Below are 18,909 nucleotides of genomic sequence, written 5' to 3' on the forward strand. Positions count from 1 at the left end.
ACGGATATATATAGCCAATCAGAGTCCGATCTGCAACATAGAGTGATTCTGAAGCCACCAATCCCGCCCCGCAACATCTGAGCCGCCGGAAGTCGTAGTTTCTGAAGAGCCTCGAGTAAGGCGGCCGCCTGGGGCCCCGAGAGCCAGGGAACTGCAAATCCCGGCGGGCACAGCGCCTGAGCGCTTCCGGCTCGAACGTCCTGTCCCTTTCCCGGCCAGCGGTAGAGGGGGCACGATGAAGCGGGAGGGTGGCGCTGCGATTCCCGAGCGGCCACGGGCGGGTGAGTGTCCTAGCGGCGTGCCGGGCCTGGGGCTCGCGCCTTGGGCCCGCGCGGTGGGGCGGAGGGCCGGCGTGTTGGTGTCTGGGGAATGGGTCGGGCCTGGGGGGCGGGGCTGAGACGCTCCGGGGTCTCCCCGGTCAGTCCGTCTGTCTGTCAGCTGGTCCGTCACTCATTCCCTTTCTCCATTCTCTCCTTTATTCATTCCTTCTTCCTGCGTTTACTGATCGCCGCCGGGTGCCCAGCACTGTGGTAGGCGCGGGGAGACTGCGGAGAGCATGATCCCAGTTCTCCTAGGCTCTTCTCGTTCAGGGTTTGTCACAACCTCGCCACTCTTGATACTTCGTGCCCATCATTCCCTGCTGTGCCTTGTAGGGTGTTGAGCAGTATCCCTGGTGTCCACCCACTGGATACCAGTAACCTCCCCCACCCCCGAGGTGACAACCAAAAATGTCTCCAGACATTTCCAAGCATACCCGCTTTGAGAACGGGTGATCTAGAGAGAGGTGCGGGATTGACAATGCACAGACACAGTCATGAGGATTTGTGATAGGTGCCATGAAAAAAAGAAGCAAGGTGTTAAGAAAGAGAGTACCAGGGGCTCCTGAATGGCTTGGGGAGGGGGCACCTACAGTGAGCATCCCGTCCTGGAAAGTTGCTGGAAGAGCTTTTTGGGCAGAGGTAGCAAGATGTGCAAAGGCCCAGGGTGAGGAAGCTCAGCGGACACCCGCGGGTACTGGCAACGTCATGAGAGGTGAGTTGGTGAAGACACACCAGAGTGCAGGATGGGGATTGTATTGTGCTTACAAGGGAGGCTGTTGGAGGACTCAAGCACAGGAGAGAGGGCATCAGGTCTAAGTCTAATAAAGAGCCTCTGGTTGTGAGTGGAGGATGGACTGCTAGCTTCAGTGGGGAAGTAGGAGAGAGTGAGGAGGCTGGCTTGTGTGCAGAGGAGAGTGGGTTGGGGCCCTCCTCTCCTAGTTCTCACTGGGTCTGGCTGCCCGGGCCTGGTTGTCTTGAGCCAGGTCAGGGTGGTCAGCTGCGGATGAGTCTGGGGTCCTGCTGGATGGCACCCTGCTCTAGTGGGGAGGGGTTCCACCCTACTTTGCTGTGTCCCTTGCTTAGAGCTCTATGCTGCCCAGCCTGTCAGCACACCCTTCTCCCATCCCTCAGACCCCTCCCCCCGCAACAGGCCCCCTCTCCTGGGACCTGCCCACCCCCTGGCCTTTGCCAACTATGTGGCCTCTCTCTTCCTCATTCCTTTTCTTGGGCTTCTCCCTTCCCACACCCCTTCCCCTCTCCGTCATAAATTCCCACTTTTCACTGCTCTGCGGATTCAAGTTTCTCCATGGAAACCCCAGGCCCTGTGTCTCAAGGTGCCTGCATCCTATAGCAGTACTATCTCCAGGAAGCCAGAACCTCCCTCGGGGGAAGAGCAGGGAAAAGGGCAGTCTGGCTGAAAGAGACAGGCTGGGAAGGAGCGTAGGGCCTGGCCTGCAGTGGATGTGAACCTTAGCCAGTTGGCTGGACAAAGGAATGGACAGTTTGGGAAATGGAAGAAGATGCAGTTGAAGGGCCTGAGCCACTTGGGAGGCTTCGGCAGCCCCGACACGGTGATTTGGCCGCTAGCTGGCATGGCTTGGGGAGGGGCTGGCTTACATGCAAGGTGGAGCTCCTCAGCTTGCCTGCGGCAACAGAGGAAGCAGAAGGAACAGGGCTTTGGTCAGCCTTGGTCATGACCCCTCGCTGGCTGTCTGTGCCTGGGGTGGCCTCTCAGCTTCCATTTTCAGTTTTCAAGGAGGAGCTGATGTCAGTGGAGCCTTCACTGTTAACTCACATGGCATCTCGCACAGTTCCTTCCAGACTTGGGTACATCCACTCCATTTAATAGGTGAGAAATCCGAGGACCTGGCAGGCAAGTAACTTGCCCAGAGTCGCACACCTGTTAAGTGGCAGAAGCAGAATTTGAACTCAGGTCTGAGTCTGGCACTTGTGGGTGGGCACCTAGGACTTCAGACCTCTGGCTCAGACCCATGAAGATGGACCCACCAACCCCTCTCAACAGATGCCTTCAGTGTCCGCTGTGCACTGGCTGTGGGGCAGAAGAGGTATGGATGCTTCCCAGAGGAGCGTGGAGTCAGGTGGGGCAGGCGAAGCAGGAGGTGGGCATTGGGGTGGTGCTGACGTCACTGTGCATACCTGGCCCTTGGCCGCCCTAAGCAGGAGGAGGCGGGCTATCTGGAAGCCTTTTGGAGGGGTGAACAATCCCAAGAGCACCTAGGGAGGGCACCCGGCGGGGAAGGAGCAGCCCAGCAGACACCAGGACTGGAGGAATGTGCCAGAGGGCTGGATGGTGAGGGCTAGACAGAGGAGTGGGCTGGGCCAGACCTCTGCCCTCCACGCTCCCGGTCACCTCCAGACCCAGATCTGGCCCAGGGACTGCGTGCCCTTCCTGACTTCTACAGGGGAGCAAGAAGGAGGAAGCCCAGGAGACAGAAGCCACGCAGGGAGTGATGAGAAAACGGCCAAGGGAGCCTGGAGGTGCAGACTGGGCCCAGGCACTGCTGGCCACTTGGCTCTTGGGTGAAGGCCCAGGGCCTGTTTCCATGAGTTTGGACCCACTAATTTAGGGACATGCTTCCCAGTTCCGCCCCTGCAGTCGAAGCTAGGCTGGGCACTGAAGTGGAGGGAAGGTGTGGACAGGAAAAAGTGGCCCTGCAGCCGGACACTGAGATAGGGGGATGAATGCCACCTCTTCCCAGAACATTCTCTCCCTGCTCTGGATCTGGCCAACTCCTTCCTCCAGGAAGCCCTCTGCATGTCCCCCAGGCTGGGCCAGGTTCCCACCTCATACATGGCCATCAGATGTGGGAGATAAAGGATGGGGAGATGAGGCTGGCCCCAAGGGCACTGGGGAAGGGAAGGCATTCCCATTGCCAAGTGGGGGTTAAGGCCAGGCCACAGAGCAGGAGAGACTCCCTCCCTCTAGCACAGGGGCCCGGGGAGGCTGGAGAGGCTGGACCTGGACAGGAAAGGCCAGGAGCCTGGGTGGAGGGTGCAAGAGGGCAGAGCCCTTGGGAGGGGAGGTCACAGCAGGTGTCTAGGCAGGCAGCTTTGAAACCTCTGGGGAGTCCAGGCTGTGAATACCGAGGGAAGGATGGCAAGGTGAGGGCAAAGGTCTGGGCTGAGTGCTGGGAGGGAAGGGAGGCCGGGCAGACCTCAGATCAGGGCCTGCTGAGGGGGTTCCCAACATCACACCCTTCCTGTTTGGGATGGAAAAGGCATATGAAGGGGACTCCAGGAAACAGCCAGGGGAAGTGTGTGTGGCTTTGCTATGGCAACCGGGCCTGTGTCTATAGGATTTGGCAACCTGGCCTGGGCTTGGGCCTGGGGACCTGGGGGACCAGGGAAGGGCTTACTGGGGGGCTGTGCAGTCTGCAGGTGATGCCAGGGGCTGCACCTGGAGCTCCGGCCACAATCCAGCCAGCTGGCCACCCACGGCTCCGTGGCAGGAAGGGCCGAGGATTCCCGAGCCACCCACGCTCCTCCCTGGGGCAGTCGGTGCCAAACGTGTGGCCTGACGACATTTATAGGGCAGTCCACCCCCTCGCTGGCTCAGCATGTGCTGTTCAGGGAACCCCACCACATCTGCTGCCTAGGGCTATCAGAGGAGCTGCCTTGAGGTGGGGCTCGGCCTCGTCTGGCCACCCCACTGCCCCCAGCTCTGGCATGGCCAGCCTAGGCCACCGCTCCACTGGCTGCCAGCCACGGGACCATGCCTAACCCACACCCACTCTGGGTACTTACTAAGGGAAAGGGGGGTCATGTCCCACAGTCCTGAGGGTGAGGCCCCAGAAGATCCCTTTGGGCTCCCTCCAGGGGACAGGCTGAGGAGGGGCCCCGATGGAGCTGGCCTGCCCTCCTGCGCAGGCTGCTCAGAGAAGGGGGCTGGTGAGGGGCTTTCCTGAAGAGGGGCTGTGGTGGAGAAGTGCAGGGGCTGGGGCATTCTGGGCAGATCGCTGGTTCCTCATTGGGTGGTGAGTGCACCGCAGACCCCAGGAGCCCCTTAGACATGGATGTGGGTGGACAAAGACCCCTGGGTCTTGACCCCTGGCTCAGGCGAGGCAGGGGACGGGCTGCTCCTGCACGGACTCTAAGCATCCGTTGGTCCCACTCTCCCATCAGCCTTATCCAAGGTGGACAGCCCCATTTCCATCAGGACCTGGGGGCTTTTCTCTTTCTGGGATAGAATCCCTGAGTCCCTCCCCTGGGCTCTGCTGAGGCACCTGGGAACAGGTGTGGGGACTTGGCAGGGAGTGGGGAAGGACTGAGGGGAAGCCCTTTCTCGCCCTCCCCAACCCCAGGTCTCCCTAGTTGGCCCATCCCACACGGCTTTTCCCAGTTTGAGAGAGGCCAGGCTCTGGGTTGGCTGAGGATTCTTGCTCTAGTTGACAACTTCCTGCCTGCCTAAGAGCCTCAGGCTGACTGTGGGGTGGGGAAGAGGCCTCCTTCTCTGGGGGGCCAGGGCACACCCCCAGGACGGCTGGGCCCAGCCTCCCTGTAGCCCCAACCAGGGGAGTGCTGCGTGTGCTGTTGTGTTTCTGGGGTTTTGGCCTCCAGAGCCAAAGGATACTGGGGAAGACTATTATTGCGAAATGCAGCCCCCAGGGACCGGCCTGAGGGCAGGCTGAGGGCATCTTGCTCAATTCTGAGATGCTCTGGATGCAATCTCTGGTTCTGGTTCCGGGTGGGCGGGGCGAGCAGGGTCTTCCCCCCACCCCCCTGTCCAGGGCTGGGGCTGCACACTGAACCCTGTGAAGCGGGAAATGGTTCCCTCCCTCCTTCCCTCACTCAGCTTGGTTCACTGGCCGGTCTTGTACATCCCCTACCGGGCCTGACCGCTATTGGCTGTCTGCGGACTTTCCGGCCTGATTTGCATGTTGCCCTGCGGGCCCTGCGTGCCTTTCTGTTTACTTCACTTCAGAGTGCAGGACAGCCAGACGCCAGCTCTCCCAGGCTGCAGCAACAGGCACTTGGGCACCCGGCACCGAAGGGGGCCAGGCAGCGGGCTGGCTGAGGTCCTGGGGGAGCGCCTGCTGTGGTCCTGGCCACCCGGACCGTGGGTGCCGCTTGCTGGAGCCAGCAGCTGGCTTCTTGGCCCTGGGAGCTTGCACTGGAAGGAGCAGATGGATTGTAAAATCCAGGTCAGTGTCAGCCAGTGGCCTCCCTGTGACACCCCCCACTTCCGCCCCCGTGGTGCTAAGGCTGGAGCCAACCCTGGGTTTCCCCAAAGGATGGAGCTTTTCATGCTGATGTGAGGAATCTTGGAGCTCCTACTCTCCACTGTCTGGGCCTCACTGCAGCTAGAGTGTCCTTACCCCAAGCAGGGCGGCCTCCAAGACTTCCTGCTTAGCATGCAGACTCGCAGCGGGGCTGGAGGTGGGCTTCGGGACAAGCCCCTTTCACCCCTCTGCCTGAGGGCCTGGTGCTGCCCACTCTCAGGAGCCCCCGTCTCTCCCCTGAGAGGACAAGCCACCAGAGAGCCTGGGCTGGGGCAGGCAGCCAAGCCCCTCGAGTCACACCAGGGAGAGTGGTGGGCAGGACAGGGGGGCTTTGGCCAAGCTCTCAGGACCCCCTATATAGCCAGACCCACAGGGGCTCAGAGCCCTGCGGGGGAGGTGCCTCATGGCAGTGCCAATTGCAGGGGCCAAGAGCCACCCTGTCAATGCCTGAGTCTCAAAGTTTGGGGGGGTGGCGTGCAGGTGGCATTTGAAGGGGTGGGCAGCTTGGGAGCACAGTGCAGAGGGCCAGGTATGCTTGAGAGCCCACCCCCTCCCTGCAGACCTGCAGGCCGGGTTGGGGGACCATTGGGTGGGCCCCAGGTCACACTGCTTGGCCGTGGGGGGGTGGGGCGTGGACATCGCTACATGGTCCAGGTCAGGAGGACCTGGTGTGGAAGGTGCCAGAACCAGCTGGACTGTACAGTTGCTCTCTGCTGGACTCACAGTAGGGGGCAGAGAGCATCTCCCGCCTTCTCCCACAGTGTGGGGGGCTTAGCAGCCCTTCCCCCCTGGAGCCTCACAGTCCTGCAGGACTCCAGACCACAGAGTGGGCCCCTGCCTGCCACGCGGCCCCAGGAGCAAGATGAGCCTGACCTCCTAGAGCAGTTCCTGATGCTGGTCTGATGGCTGGGCCGGGCACCAGGCAATGAGCCCACAGTCCCGGGGATGCTGCTGGGGGTCTCCTGAGGTGGAGAGCTCAAGTGGGCCTGTTGACAGCAGTCCTGAGCGTCTGGCCTTCCTCCCCGTGGGGAGCTTGGCTTCAAGCCGGCGGTCTCGTGGCTCTCAACACAGCCGACTGCTGCAGGGGGAGACTGTGCTCCTGGCTACAGACTGTTGAGGGTCCTGACATGGGGAAGACTGCTCCCAGGGGGTGCCTGCTGATAGGGCCACCACAGGGTGGGCACTGTCTCGGGAATGGAGCAGCTCTCCCTGGGGTCCCGTCCTAGTGTGAGCTGCTGACTGGGTGTCCTTTTCTTTCTAATCTCTTCCTACTCTGTGGGTACACCTGGGCCTGGCCAGCTCTCTCAGGGCCCATCTAGCCCCTCTCTTCTTGGATGGGAGTCACCAGAGACCTGGGATGATTCCCACTGTGCCTTCTCCCTGCCACCCCAGCCCTTGAGACTGGGTCACACTGGGGCACCCTTTGTTCCTGGAGTGGGTGACCTGTACAAGGTCAAGAGTCGGAGTTCTTCGCTCCTCCCCCACCCGAAGGGGCTTTCTGCATGTGATGAGGCTGGTGAGGGGCTGGGCTCCAAGTACGTCACCCACAGTTTCTCTGCGGGCACAGCCAGCATCCCCGACATCCTGCAGACCAGGTGGCTTCGGCCTGACCACACCTGCCCTGGCAGGAAACAGGCCTGTGGCTTTGTCCTGCTGTGTATACCCAGCCTTGGCCCCAGGGACATTCAGACCTCGGACCCAGAGGAGCAGACAGAGCAGGGGTGAGGGGCTCTCCAGCTCTGGGGTGGAGCTGGTGGGCTTTTCCAAAGGGTTAAGCCTTAAAGCAAGGTAGAACTGAGTGTCAGCTGCCTGCTTGAACCCAGGGTCTCCTCCTTTTCTCTGGCCTGTGCACACCTGGGACGGGAGGGAGGGGAAGGGACTTTGCCCGCATGGACCTGCCCTTGTTGGGATTGGTGGTGGAGAGAGACTGAAGCGTGCCTTGTGGTGGACTGGCCAGAGGGGGCCTGCCTGTGTGGAGCGGCCCCACCAACCGACAGGGGCTTGGCCACCATCTCCAAAGCCCTTCATTTGTGCTCCACCCATAGGGGATGCTGCCCGAGGACCTTAGATGCCTCTCTAGAGCATGAGCTCGGGCAAGAGCGCCCGCTACAACCGCTTCTCCGGGGGGCCTAGCAACCTTCCTACCCCAGACGCCGCCACCGGGGTAAGGGGGACACCCTCGGGGAATGGTCTGCCTCTGTGCACACCCCACATACCCAGGGCCCCAGAAGAGCTACCAGAGCAGTCCTCTCCCTACCTGGAGGTCCCTCGGGTGGGCCATGCCATGTGTGTGGTTGGCATGTCTGAGTATATGCACGCATGTGGACTCGTTAGTGAGAAAGCATGTCAGCTCATGTCCACGTGTGTGTCCACATCCTCGCTGGGGTCAAGGCCAAGTCTCCTCTGTTCTCTTTCCAGACCAGAATGGAAACGACCTTCGGGCCCGCCTTTTCGGCTGTCACCACCATCACAAAAGGTGAGCCTGTGAGCCCAGGCCAACCTGGGCTGGGCAGGAGTCCCCCATCCTGCTCCCTCCTGTTCCACTGCCACATCCTCCTCCCACAACCCCACATCCTCCTGCACCTGCCTCCCGGGGCCTCGCCTGCCACCTCTCTGGGGTGGGCCGCCCGACTTCTCCGGCACCACTTTGCACGCCTGTCCTTTATCAAGCGACCCCTGACTCGTCCCACACAGGCTTCTAGCAGGCCCTGAAAGGTCAGGACTGGGGACCAGGCTGGGCATGGGGAGGTGATAAGAAGTACTCACGGGGTCCTTTCCCGAGTCTGGTCCCATGGTTGAGCCCTCAGCACTGTGTGTTCTGGGAGGTGGTGAGGAACTAGACCACGAGGGCACAGCCTCCTTCTCGAAGACATGAGGGCATGGGGCCCCTCCTGTCAGGACCGGTGCTTCTGGGGAGCAGTGTGTGTTCTTTTGCCTTTTCAGGACTGCCCTTCGTAGGAGAACACCAGCTGCTAATTAGTTTTTTAATTGCTTTTCCACGGTATCTTCTGGATACACTTTTCAGTGGGGTCACCAGGCCGCCATGGACATCTGCTCACACAGGCTCCTTTTTACCACTGGGTGACCCCCTCAGGGGCTGTGAAAGAGCCCTTCTTTATTCTTAGATGTTCTTTTCTGAGGAAAAAACAAATATACATACCCCTTAATCGCATCACCCGAGTAATTGTTCTTTAATTTCTTATCCAGCTTTAGAAACCATGTAGCACCCTGTCGTGGCAGTCAAAAGCTCCTGGGCAGAGAGTAACGGGGGCCTGTCTCGCCCGTGGCCAACCCAGCGACTCCCTCAGTATCAGGGATGGTCAGAGCCAGTGACCAGGCACGAACAGTTGCCTCGCCCAGCCCCTCTCATTACAGACAGAGAAACTGAGGCCCAGTCACAGGGCAGCCATTTGAAGCCTGGATCATGAACCAGGCCTTTGGGGCTGGTTGTTGTGACATCTGGCCCTGGCTGGGGCCTGAGACCAGTGTTGGCCACCGTAGGCCTCTGGCTGCTGCCTTCAGGGCCTGTGAGGCTGGCTCCTATTCCCACGTGGACCCCTGACCAGTGCCTTCTCTGGGCAGCTGGGGTGACGTGCAGGAGGAGGAGGACCATGCCTTCAGCAGCCTTCCCTGTAGGAGGCCAAGAGGGCCTGTGGCCGGTTCCTGATTCTGGCCGCACCAGGGGAAGAGGTGGGCGGAGAGGGGACCTAGACCACCAGGCTGCCATCCTGGCCCCACCACGTACCAGCTGAGGGGCCTCGGACCTCTCTGCCTGTGGGTGGCAGGGCTGGGGCCGGGAGCTTCTGGACTCAGCTCTGGGACTGTCCAGGGCAGGCTGAGCCCTGCAGGTGAGCTGCAGGCACTGGTTAGACCTGGGGAGGCAACCACAACCCCCAGCCCAGCCTCCGCCCCTGCCTGGCCCATCTGCGAAGGAGCCCACTGCCTGCCACGGTGGTCAGGCCTCCCCGCACGGCCCCGCTCGCGGCATCTCAGCCCTGTTTTCTTCGCAGCTGATGGGACCAGCACATACAAACAGCACCGCAGGACGCCCTCTTCCTCCAGCTCCCTCGCCTACTCCCCACGGGACGAGGAGGACAGCATGGTAGGTCTGCACCTCGCTCCCCCCTCCCCACCCCTCCAGAGCCTGCCTCCCACCATGCCCTCCCTCCAGGCGCCCAGGGCCCAGGAGGAGCTGAAGGTGGAGCCTCAGCCGCGAGCTCAGGTCTGAGGGTGAAGCGAGCTGGTGTCAGAGGCCCAGCATGTGCGACACCCTGAGGCCTGAGCACCCATGGCTGGGTTTCCAGAGAGAGGCGCTGGTGAAGGTGGCTGAGCCAGAGGGTGTGGCGCCTGCAGGCTGAGAGGAGGCAAGTTTGGCTCTATCTTGTGGGAGTGGGAGCCACAGAAGGTTCATTCGGGAGGGTAACTAGATCAGATCCCCTTTTAAAAAATATTTATTTATTTATTTTGGCTGCATTGGGTCTTCGTTGCTGCACATGGGCTTTAGTTGCAGCAAGGGGGGGCTACTCTTCTTTGCAGTGCGCAGGCTTCTCATTGCGGTGGCTTCTCTTGTTGCGGAGCACGGGCTCTAGGGCGTGCAGGCTTCAGTAGTTGTGGCTCACAGGCTCTAGAGTACAGGCTCAGTAGTTGTGGCGCACAGGCTTAGTTGCTCCACGGCATGTGGGATCTTCCTGGACCAGGGCTCGAACCTGCGTCCCCTGCATTGGCAGGCAGATTCTTAACCACTGCACCACCAGGGAAAAAACCCCATTTTTAAAGCTTCATCTGTTGTTGAGCAGAGGATGAATGGGTGGGTTGCCGGGTAGAGGCAGAGGCCCCGAGTTTGGGGTTCCTGACGAGGGAGACGGGGTTCAGCAGGTGGGGAAAGATGGATAGGCCCAGGCTGGGGTCAGTGAGGAAGGGCTTTGGGTCAGAGTTGGAGCTGGCTGTCGGTACCGTGTGGCCAGGGTCACAGTGGCCATTCCCTGTTTGTCGGTCCTCGCCCGGCTCTGGGACTGCTGCGGGAAGCGAAGGCTGGCCTGGCTGGTGGGGGTGAGATGCGAGCAACTTCCCACTGCCACTCACCTCTCCTGTGCCTGCTTTCTGCTTTCCCTCAGAGCCCCTGACAGACCCCGGTCAGTGCTCCAGCCCTTCTAGCCTCCCAGCACCGAAGGCTTCTCCTCATGCTGGGCAGCCAGGCCTTTGTTTCCTATTTAATAGAGAGAAAAAAAGTATTTTTAATTATTCAAACAAACACGTTTGTGTGCCCAGCACTGCACTAGGCCCTCCCTAAACACGAGCTCCCCCTTCCCTTGGGCTCTGCCTGCCTCGGTCTCCGGGACCTGTGACCTGCCCATGGAGTGAGGCTGGGAACAGAAGGCTCGCCTGCCCAGCTGGGCCTTGAAGGAAGTGAATTCCCCGTGCCTGTGGTTTCTGGAATCCTTGGGTTTTGGTGGCTCTAAGGAGGTAGGCGTGTGCTGTGAGGGCCCTGAGCCACGGCCACCTGGGCACCATCTCTGTTGGATGTTCGGCCCCCACAGGCTGCCCCCTCTGCTTGCCCTGGGGAGCCAGGCCTTCCCCCAGGCTCTGTACCTTAGGGCCAGCTACCCTGCCCCCAGCCCAGGCCTGGCAGCCACAGCCTCTTCACTCAGGAGGAGTGGGAGCCCAGCAAGGGGCAGGCGGGCAGGGGGGCAGGGGGCTAGGGGGGCAGGGGAGAACAGAGCCAGGCCAGGCCCCGTATGCTTAGTCCAGCTCCTGTCTGGACCTGCTCTCACCCTCTGGTTTCCATCGCTGCCCTGGGGATAACTTGACTCACTTCTTCTGATTTCCCCTCTTGTTCCTCATGTGGCATTTCCATGCAAACATGCCACTTGAGATGCTGTGACGGGAGGTGGGTGCTGCCCTGGTGAGGGAGGTCCCTGTCTGCGGGCATGCTGGGGACACTGATCTCTGCTGCACCCGCTCGGGGAAGCCGGCCCCTGGAACTGCCCGGCCAGCCTCCCTCTGCCCGCTGTGGGTCCCACACCCCGGGCTGGCGGGGAGGGGATCATTCCAACAGTCCCCACACCCACAGAGGCTCAGACAGAGGCAGCCAGGTCCCAGAGTGGCTGGGACCTAGAGGGGGCAGGTGGGCTGGGCGTGGAGGCAGGAGGTTTATGGCTCATGAATGAAGCTTCGGGGCAGGAGGGGAAGAGCGTGGGGAGCGATTGCTCTTGGAGTATCTCTTCTGGAGGGTTCCAGGCCCAGAGGGGAGGAAGGGACAGTACCCCTTGCCCTGGCACTCCCCCAGATCCGTGTTTCTGGTGGCTCAGACAGAGACGAGCACCCGTGGCCCCCCCTCCTGCTCTCAGAAGCTTGGTTGGGGTTTGGTGGGGGTGTCCCCACCTCCCCTCAGGGAGCCTCACTGGCCTGGGCTAGTGTCCCCGGCCAGGACGGCCAGGCGGGTGGCTGAGCCCAGCGGGCACCTGGAGCCCTGCAGCTTCCCGCGGCCAGCCTTCCACCCCCTTCCCTCCAGCAGTCTGGCGGCCGTGGCCACCCCTGCCCCGGGATTGGCTGGTGGAGGTGTCCCCTCTGCGGCCTACATTCCCTCACGGGAAGCAGGAAGCAGGCCGAGCGTGTCCTCGTAGAATTGAATAGCAGGAAGTCTCTCCATTTACACAAAGAAAGTTGGCAGATGTAAGCAGGCGTCCCAACCACAGGGCCGGGACTGCCAGGCAGGCGGGGCCTGGGCGTCACACCGGCTCCCCGCGCACAGCCGGGCTGTGGGCTAAGTGGGCGCCCACTGGGACGGGGGTCCGAGCCCGGCCCTCCTGCCAGCTGACGGCCTCCTGTCTGCCCGCAGCCCCCCATCAGCACCCCACGCCGCTCTGACTCGGCCATCTCCGTCCGCTCCCTGCACTCGGAGTCCAGCATGTCCCTGCGCTCCACATTCTCGCTGCCCGAGGAGGAGGAGGAGCCGGTAGGTGTGGCCGGGCAGGCTCGGTGCAGACTCCAAGGGACCCTCCCCGTCCTGGGGCGGTGGGGGCACCTTCCCCTCAGGCCCTGATCGGGGCCCCTGATCCGCACAGGTCCACGTCAGGGACTCGGGGGGCTGGGCTGGGTCCCCCAGGCACCGTCTTCTCACTCCCCACCCTAGGGGCTGCCCAGGCATCAGCTTTGGGAATGAAAGGCGGGTTCCACGTGGGGCCCTTTCTAGTCTCTGTCCCAGGGAGAGGGTAGGTGTCATGGGGTGAGGGCATGGCTGGAGGGGTCCTTCCTGCTCAGGTCTGCTGGAGCTCAGGCCCAGCTGTAGGCTTCAGCGGACTCCTCTCAGGACACATCCTGGCAGAGGTGCTTCCACCCCAAGAGGGCAGCCCAGGCCCGCAGAGGAAGGGGCTGGGGCCCTGGGTGCCCGCACTCATGTCAGCAGTCCCAGGCCCCACCCTCACCCAGCCCTGCCTGTTCTAGGAGCCGCTGGTGTTTGCCGAGCAGCCCTCGGTGAAGCTCTGCTGCCAGCTCTGCTGCAGTGTGTTCAAGGACCCTGTGATCACCACGTGTGGGGTGAGGCTGCCCCTCCCCGACCTGTGCACCACCGTGAGGCCCCTTTCATGGGGAGCCTTGGCCTCGCTCACAGGCCTGGTCTGGCCGCCCAGCAGGTGCCCTTTGCAGTGGGCACGGGGTGGGGGCAGCTCTGCGGCCACACCCCAATCCGCCCATTGTCTCCACAGCACACCTTCTGTCGAAGATGCGCCTTGAAGTCAGGTAGGGCCCTCTCAGCCTAGGCTCGGCCAACTTTATTCCCCAGCGGTGGGAGGTCCCTCCGGGGACGTCCGGCCTGGGTCCAGCACTGATGGAGACCCTGGCTGCACAGCCGCTTCTCCCTAGTCCTCCTGCGGCAGTGGTTCCTGGGTGACTGCTCAGGCCAGGCTCGGGCCAGGCTCAAGACCTTGACGAGCACGGCAGCTCAGAGCCCGAGCACGGCAGCTCAGAGCCCGCCCCACGGCGGGTGTGGGTGGGCCTTCTGGGCACAGTGCCCACTCTCTCGGATGCTGCCCCTGCTGTCAAGGCTGCCGGCCTCACCGTCTCAGGCCTTAGCAGCTGGCCCAGGACTGGCCCTCTCTGTGCTCTGTCCTCAGCTCTCTTGGCCCTGCCCCAGACTCTCGGGTCAACTGAGAGGCCTCTGCCACCACCTGCTCACCCAGTGGTCATTCTTGGTGGCCCAGCCGTGCACCCTTTCCTGTTACGGGCGCCCCAGAGGGGAAGGTAGATGGGTGGATTAGGCCCCTGACAGAGGCTCAGCCCACCCAGCTGGGGGAGCATGTTCCAGGCCTGCCGCCCACCAGGGAATGGTCTCCCCCAGAGCAGCCTGGCCACAGTGCCCAGGGCAGGGCTGCCAGGGGAGATGGTGGCTGGGTGGGCTGTGGGGTCAGCATGCCCTCCCCCCCAGAGAAGTGTCCCGTGGACAATGCCAAGCTGACGGTGGTGGTGAACAACATCGCAGTGGCTGAGCAGATTGGCGAGCTCTTCATCCACTGCAGGCACGGTTGTCGGGCAGTGGGGGGCGGGAAGCCCACTGTCTTTGAGGTGGACCCCCGAGGGTGTCCCTTCACCATCAAGCTCAGCGCCCGGAAGTAAGTGCCCCCCTCCATCCCCAGTCCCCACCCCCCAGGGGTACTGAGAACCAGTGCCCCTGGGGACTCAGCCCCCCGCCACGTCCCACCTCCTCCAGGGACCACGAGGGCAGCTGTGACTACAGGCCTGTGCGGTGCCCCAACAACCCCAGCTGCCCGCCCCTTCTCAAGATGAACTTGGAGGCACATCTCAAGGAGTGCGAGCACATCAAGTGTCCCCACTCCAAGTACGGGTGAGTGGGCGGGGGTGGGCGCACGGGGCTGCCCCGGGGTGGGGGTGGGCGGACCTGAGGGGGCGAGTGGGCCTGGGCTGGCATTCACGGTCCCTCCTTCAGCAAACCTTGGTTGAGATCCACTTGTCTGCCAGGCTCTGGGGAGACGACCTTAGCGGGAACCACACCATCGTCTATGTAATTACAAACTGAGGTACAGGTGCTGAGGAGACCTGCGCACCATGGGAACACGGGGGACGGAGCGGTCAGGGAGCTGCGGGTGGTTGGGGAAGGCACGAGCTGAGAATGAATGCATGCGTGGGCACGAGCCAGGCAAAGACCTGGGTGAGGGCTTCCGGCAGCAGAGGGGGGGTGGGGGTGGGAGAAGAGGCAGCAGCTGGCTCTTTAGGGCAGAAGCTGGTGAGGTGGTGGAGGAGCCCTTGAAGAGCTCTGAGCAGGAGTGAAGTGACTGGATTGCTGGGTAGAAGCAGGGTGGGTAGGTGGGTTGGTGGGCATGCAGGTATGCAGAGGATGGTGGCCCATTGGGGCTGCAGTGGGCACACAAGTGGGATTTGAGAGAGATTCTTGGGGTTGGGGAGGCAAAGGGAAGGGCCCAACTGGGCGGGCAGTTGAACAGGTGGGCAGGGCAGCTGTCCTGTCTCTCCAGGTGCACGTTCATTGGAAACCAGGACACGTATGAGACGCACTTGGAGACCTGCCGCTTCGAGGGCCTGAAGGAGTTCCTTCAGCAGACGGATGACCGCTTCCACGAGATGCACGTGGCACTGGCCCAGAAGGACCAGGAGATCGCCTTCCTGCGCTCCATGTTGGGCAAGCTCTCAGAGAAGATCGACCAGCTGGAGAAGAGCCTGGAACTCAAGTTTGGTGAGAGCCTGGCCCAGAGGTGGCAGGGGTGCAGCCCCTCCTCCTGGTCTCTGACACCCTTCTTCTGGTCCCTGCTCCACAGATGTCCTGGATGAAAACCAGAGCAAGCTCAGCGAGGACCTCATGGAGTTCCGGAGGGACGCGTCCATGTTGAATGTGAGCGGGCAGGGGCCTGATGCAGGGAGGTGGGGTGGGGTGGGGGACACAGGACCATCTCTCAGCTTGGGTCCCAGCAGGAGGCTTGTTCCCACTTATGATTAGGTGTCTGTGCTGGGAGGGCTGTTGCTGCATCTGCCCTGCCCTGGCAGAGCTCAGGCCTGGGGCCATGGAGGGCTGTGGAGCCCCGCCCACCCCACCCTCTGCTCTACTCTTGGCCTCGCAGGACGAGCTGTCCCACATCAATGCACGGCTGAACATGGGCATCCTAGGATGTGAGTATGGGCCCACTGCCGCTCCCGCCGCCATCCCCGAAGCCCCCTCCAGTTCCCCCATCACCAGTTCCCCCATCTCTCTGCAGCCTACGACCCACAGCAGATCTTCAAGTGCAAAGGAACTTTTGTGGGTCACCAGGGCCCTGTCTGGTGTCTCTGCGTCTACTCAATGGGGGACCTGCTCTTCAGCGGCTCCTCTGACAAGACCATCAAGGTGGGTAGGGTCCTGCCTAGGGGCTTGGCAGCCTGGCGGGGCAGGGGTGGGCATTGCACACCAGCCTCTGCCGGCTCCAGGCCTGCTCATGGATGGGGCTTTCTCCCCTCCCCCCATGCTACGTCATTCCTGCCATGGTGCCCCCTGCCACTGGGCTGACCCTGCTGGGACCTGCCCTGATCCTGGTCTCTGCAGGTGTGGGACACGTGTACCACCTACAAGTGCCAGAAGACGCTGGAGGGCCATGATGGCATTGTGCTGGCACTCTGCATCCAGGGGTGAGTGCAGGCACACGTGTGTCCACAGACCACGGGGCCCATGTGGAGCCAGGGATGGGAGGTCCTGTGGGCTGTGAGCTTGAGTCCGTGGCTGCACGTGTCCTAGAGTGGCTCTTGTCTGCTCCTCCTGGGAGACGCCCTCGACCCTGAGCAGGGCTGAATCATGGGTGGCAGCATGTGGGCCTTCCACCTCTGAAGCCGTACATTCACAGAGCAGAGCCTTGGCCCTGGAGAGCCTCAGGCAGCCAGAGGACAGAGGTGGGACCAGAGAGTGGAGGCAGGGCCTCAGCTACTGCTGGCCGACAGCCAGAGCCCGGGGCGCAGCACCACAGAGAAGCCTGCCTGGCCACCCCCTCACCCCTAGGGTGCCCCTTCTAGACCTTCCCTCCTGTCTTGTGTCATGAGGCTTCTTGTGGGCGTGAGTGTGTGAGTGTGTATGTATGAGAGAGAGATGCTGGCTCACAGGAAGCAACAGCTTGACTGCCAACAACACTAACAGGGGTAATTACCTCCCAGCTCAGCTGTCAGATGCTTGCCAGGCAGGCACGGGGCTGGGCCTCCACTTCCAAGGTCCCCTCGCTAAGGCAGGAAAACCAAGGCTGGGCTCAGCAGTGATCCTGGCAATGGCCCAGGCTGCTGGTTCCCAGTGGCCAGTGCTCCCCCAGCCTGGCCAGGGCATTGTCAGCGAGGGTACTGGCTTCTCGCACCCTGACACCTTGGCTTTGCTTCCCCAGGTGCAAGCTCTACAGCGGCTCAGCCGACTGCACCATCATCGTGAGTGGGGCCGGCGGGTGGGCCGGGACCCCCAGGCTCACTGTGCCATTGGGGCCTGGGCTCGGCCAGGGCCTAAGGCTTCCCGTCCTCCCTCCCGCCAGGTTTGGGACATCCAGAACCTGCAGAAGGTGAACACGATCCGGGCCCACGACAACCCGGTGTGCACGCTGGTCTCCTCACACAATATGCTCTTCAGCGGCTCCCTGAAGGCCATCAAGGTCAGGCAAGGTGGTGTACGTGTGTGCGGGGCGGCAGGGTGCCGGTGCCTGCCCCCCAGGCCTGCGCTCACAGCCACTCCCACAGGTGTGGGACATTGTGGGCACCGAGCTGAAGCTGAAGAAGGAGCTCACCGGCCTCAACCACTGGGTGCGGGCCCTGGTGGCTGCCCAGAGCTACCTGTACAGCGGCTCCTACCAGACAATCAAGGTGCGCCCTCCCTGTGCCGGCTCCATCTGCCCTGCCCCCACGCTGCCAGCGTGGGGAGACCCTCACATGCACCCTGGGTGGTGGGCTGCTGAGAGGCCCAGGGGATGAGGCGCCTGGCCTGGGACCAAGTGGCCCGCACTTGCCCATAGATCTGGGACATCCGGACCCTCGACTGCATCCACGTCCTGCAGACATCTGGCGGCAGCGTCTACTCTATTGCCGTGACGAATCACCACATTGTCTGTGGCACCTACGAGAACCTCATCCATGTAAGAGTGGATGCCAAAGGGCAGGGTCTGACTCTGGGCCCCTGTCTTCCCCGTCTGTGTCTCTGACCTGCCTGTGCCACCCCCTCAGGTGTGGGACATTGAGTCTAAGGAGCAAGTGCGGACCCTGACAGGACACGTTGGCACTGTGTATGCCCTGGCGGTCATCTCGACGCCAGACCAGACCAAAGTCTTCAGCGCATCCTACGACCGGTCTCTCAGGGTGCGAGCTGGCCTACCGACAGTGGGAGGCTCAGGGCGGGTGCCAGGCCTGGGCGGTCCTCATGTCCCATGTGCCCCCAGGTCTGGAGTATGGACAACATGATCTGCACGCAGACTCTGCTGCGTCACCAGGGCAGTGTGACTGCGCTGGCAGTGTCCCGGGGCCGGCTCTTCTCGGGAGCCGTGGACAGCACCGTGAAGGTCAGTGCCTTGGCTCAGGCCATCCAAAGGGGCTGCATGGGGGGAGCGGGGGTGGGGGAGTTGGGATCTAGCAGCCCTGGGCAGGGGGCAGTGAAGGCAGGTATGGACGGCAGCTGGCTCTGGGACTGGATGGCCAAAGGGGCACCTGAAACAGAGCCTTTCCCCTGCAGGTGTGGACTTGCTAACAGAATCCAGGCCAGGTCTTGGCTTCCTCTGGGCCTGACCTAGGCCTGTCCAAGTCCGGCGAGCCACATGACTGGTCTTGGGGTCTCTGCCTAGCCCATGGGAACAGGCAGGCAGACTCAGCCAGGCAGACAATGCCCTCCCTGCCCTGCGCCCAGTGAGCCTCTCTCTGCTTGGCCTTGTCATCGTCACTGCCAGGACAGTGCCCAGACCGTCTGGGTGCCAGGTACGACGCTCACCAGGCCCACCCTCCATCCCCACTCCAGATGGACTGTGGGCCTTTTTACTCACCTTTTCTACTGTTTTTAGACTGTGTATAAATTTGATTACTTCCTGATTGAAATAAAAGCTGCACAGACTGTGGCTTTGAATGGGGATGGTCCTCAGGGGGAGGAAGAGGCCACCTGAGGACACTGGGGAGCACAGGCACCAGCAGCCAGTGTGAGAGAAGCTGGGGTGGGAAGCTGGGCAGGGACCACAGGAGGCTCCTGTTGATATCCCCAGGATGTACACTCTTGGTGACTTCTCCTCCCTGTCGGGAACAGGCTAGCCCCCCACTTGCCCCAATGTACATACCCCAAAAAAGTGAGCCAGGCAGCTCCATATTCTGCTGTTTATTGACAGCTGACAGTAGCTCCCTGCCCAGACCCC

General features: G+C 62.1%; 1 protein-coding gene across 5 annotated transcripts; it reads left to right on the forward strand.

The window, feature by feature from the left end:
• The first annotated feature begins 142 nt into the window (after positions 1-142).
• TRAF7 (TNF receptor associated factor 7) lies at positions 143-18,621 on the forward strand. 5 transcript variants are annotated; one of them, XM_004270301.4, is made up of 21 exons: positions 143-281; positions 7,606-7,724; positions 7,979-8,036; positions 9,571-9,662; positions 12,399-12,515; positions 13,004-13,096; positions 13,264-13,297; positions 13,983-14,166; positions 14,265-14,399; positions 15,046-15,263; positions 15,346-15,419; positions 15,646-15,694; positions 15,781-15,908; positions 16,104-16,186; positions 16,921-16,960; positions 17,062-17,178; positions 17,264-17,386; positions 17,536-17,655; positions 17,744-17,875; positions 17,956-18,075; positions 18,246-18,621. In XM_004270301.4, the coding sequence occupies exons 2-21, from the start codon at positions 7,644-7,646 to the stop codon at positions 18,258-18,260; spliced, it is 2,013 nt and encodes a 670-aa protein (XP_004270349.1). In that variant the 5' UTR covers positions 143-281; positions 7,606-7,643; the 3' UTR covers positions 18,261-18,621. The 5 variants fall into 5 exon arrangements, with proteins under 5 accessions (XP_004270349.1, XP_049554747.1, XP_033285015.1 ...); XM_049698790.1 differs by having other exon boundaries at positions 148-281; positions 14,265-14,393; XM_033429121.2 differs by lacking the exon at positions 143-281 and adding an exon at positions 399-2,386.
• Positions 18,622-18,909: the final 288 nt, after the last annotated feature.

Source organism: Orcinus orca, chromosome 16, assembly GCF_937001465.1.
Source record: "Orcinus orca chromosome 16, mOrcOrc1.1, whole genome shotgun sequence".
In the NCBI taxonomy this organism is placed as follows: domain Eukaryota; kingdom Metazoa; phylum Chordata; class Mammalia; order Artiodactyla; family Delphinidae; genus Orcinus; species Orcinus orca.

What these genes read in the sequence shown, in the direction of transcription:
- TRAF7 (XM_004270301.4), top strand. Translation starts at nt 7,644, where the DNA reads ATGAGCTCGGGCAAGAGCGCCCGCTACAACCGCTTCTCCGGGGGGCCT. An exon ending in CCGAGGAGGAGGAGGAGCCG is followed by an intron (nt 12,516 to 13,003) that starts GTAGGTGTGGCC and finishes TGCCTGTTCTAG; the next exon opens with GAGCCGCTGGTGTTTGCCGA. An exon ending in GAACATGGGCATCCTAGGAT is followed by an intron (nt 15,695 to 15,780) that starts GTGAGTATGGGC and finishes ATCTCTCTGCAG; the next exon opens with CCTACGACCCACAGCAGATC.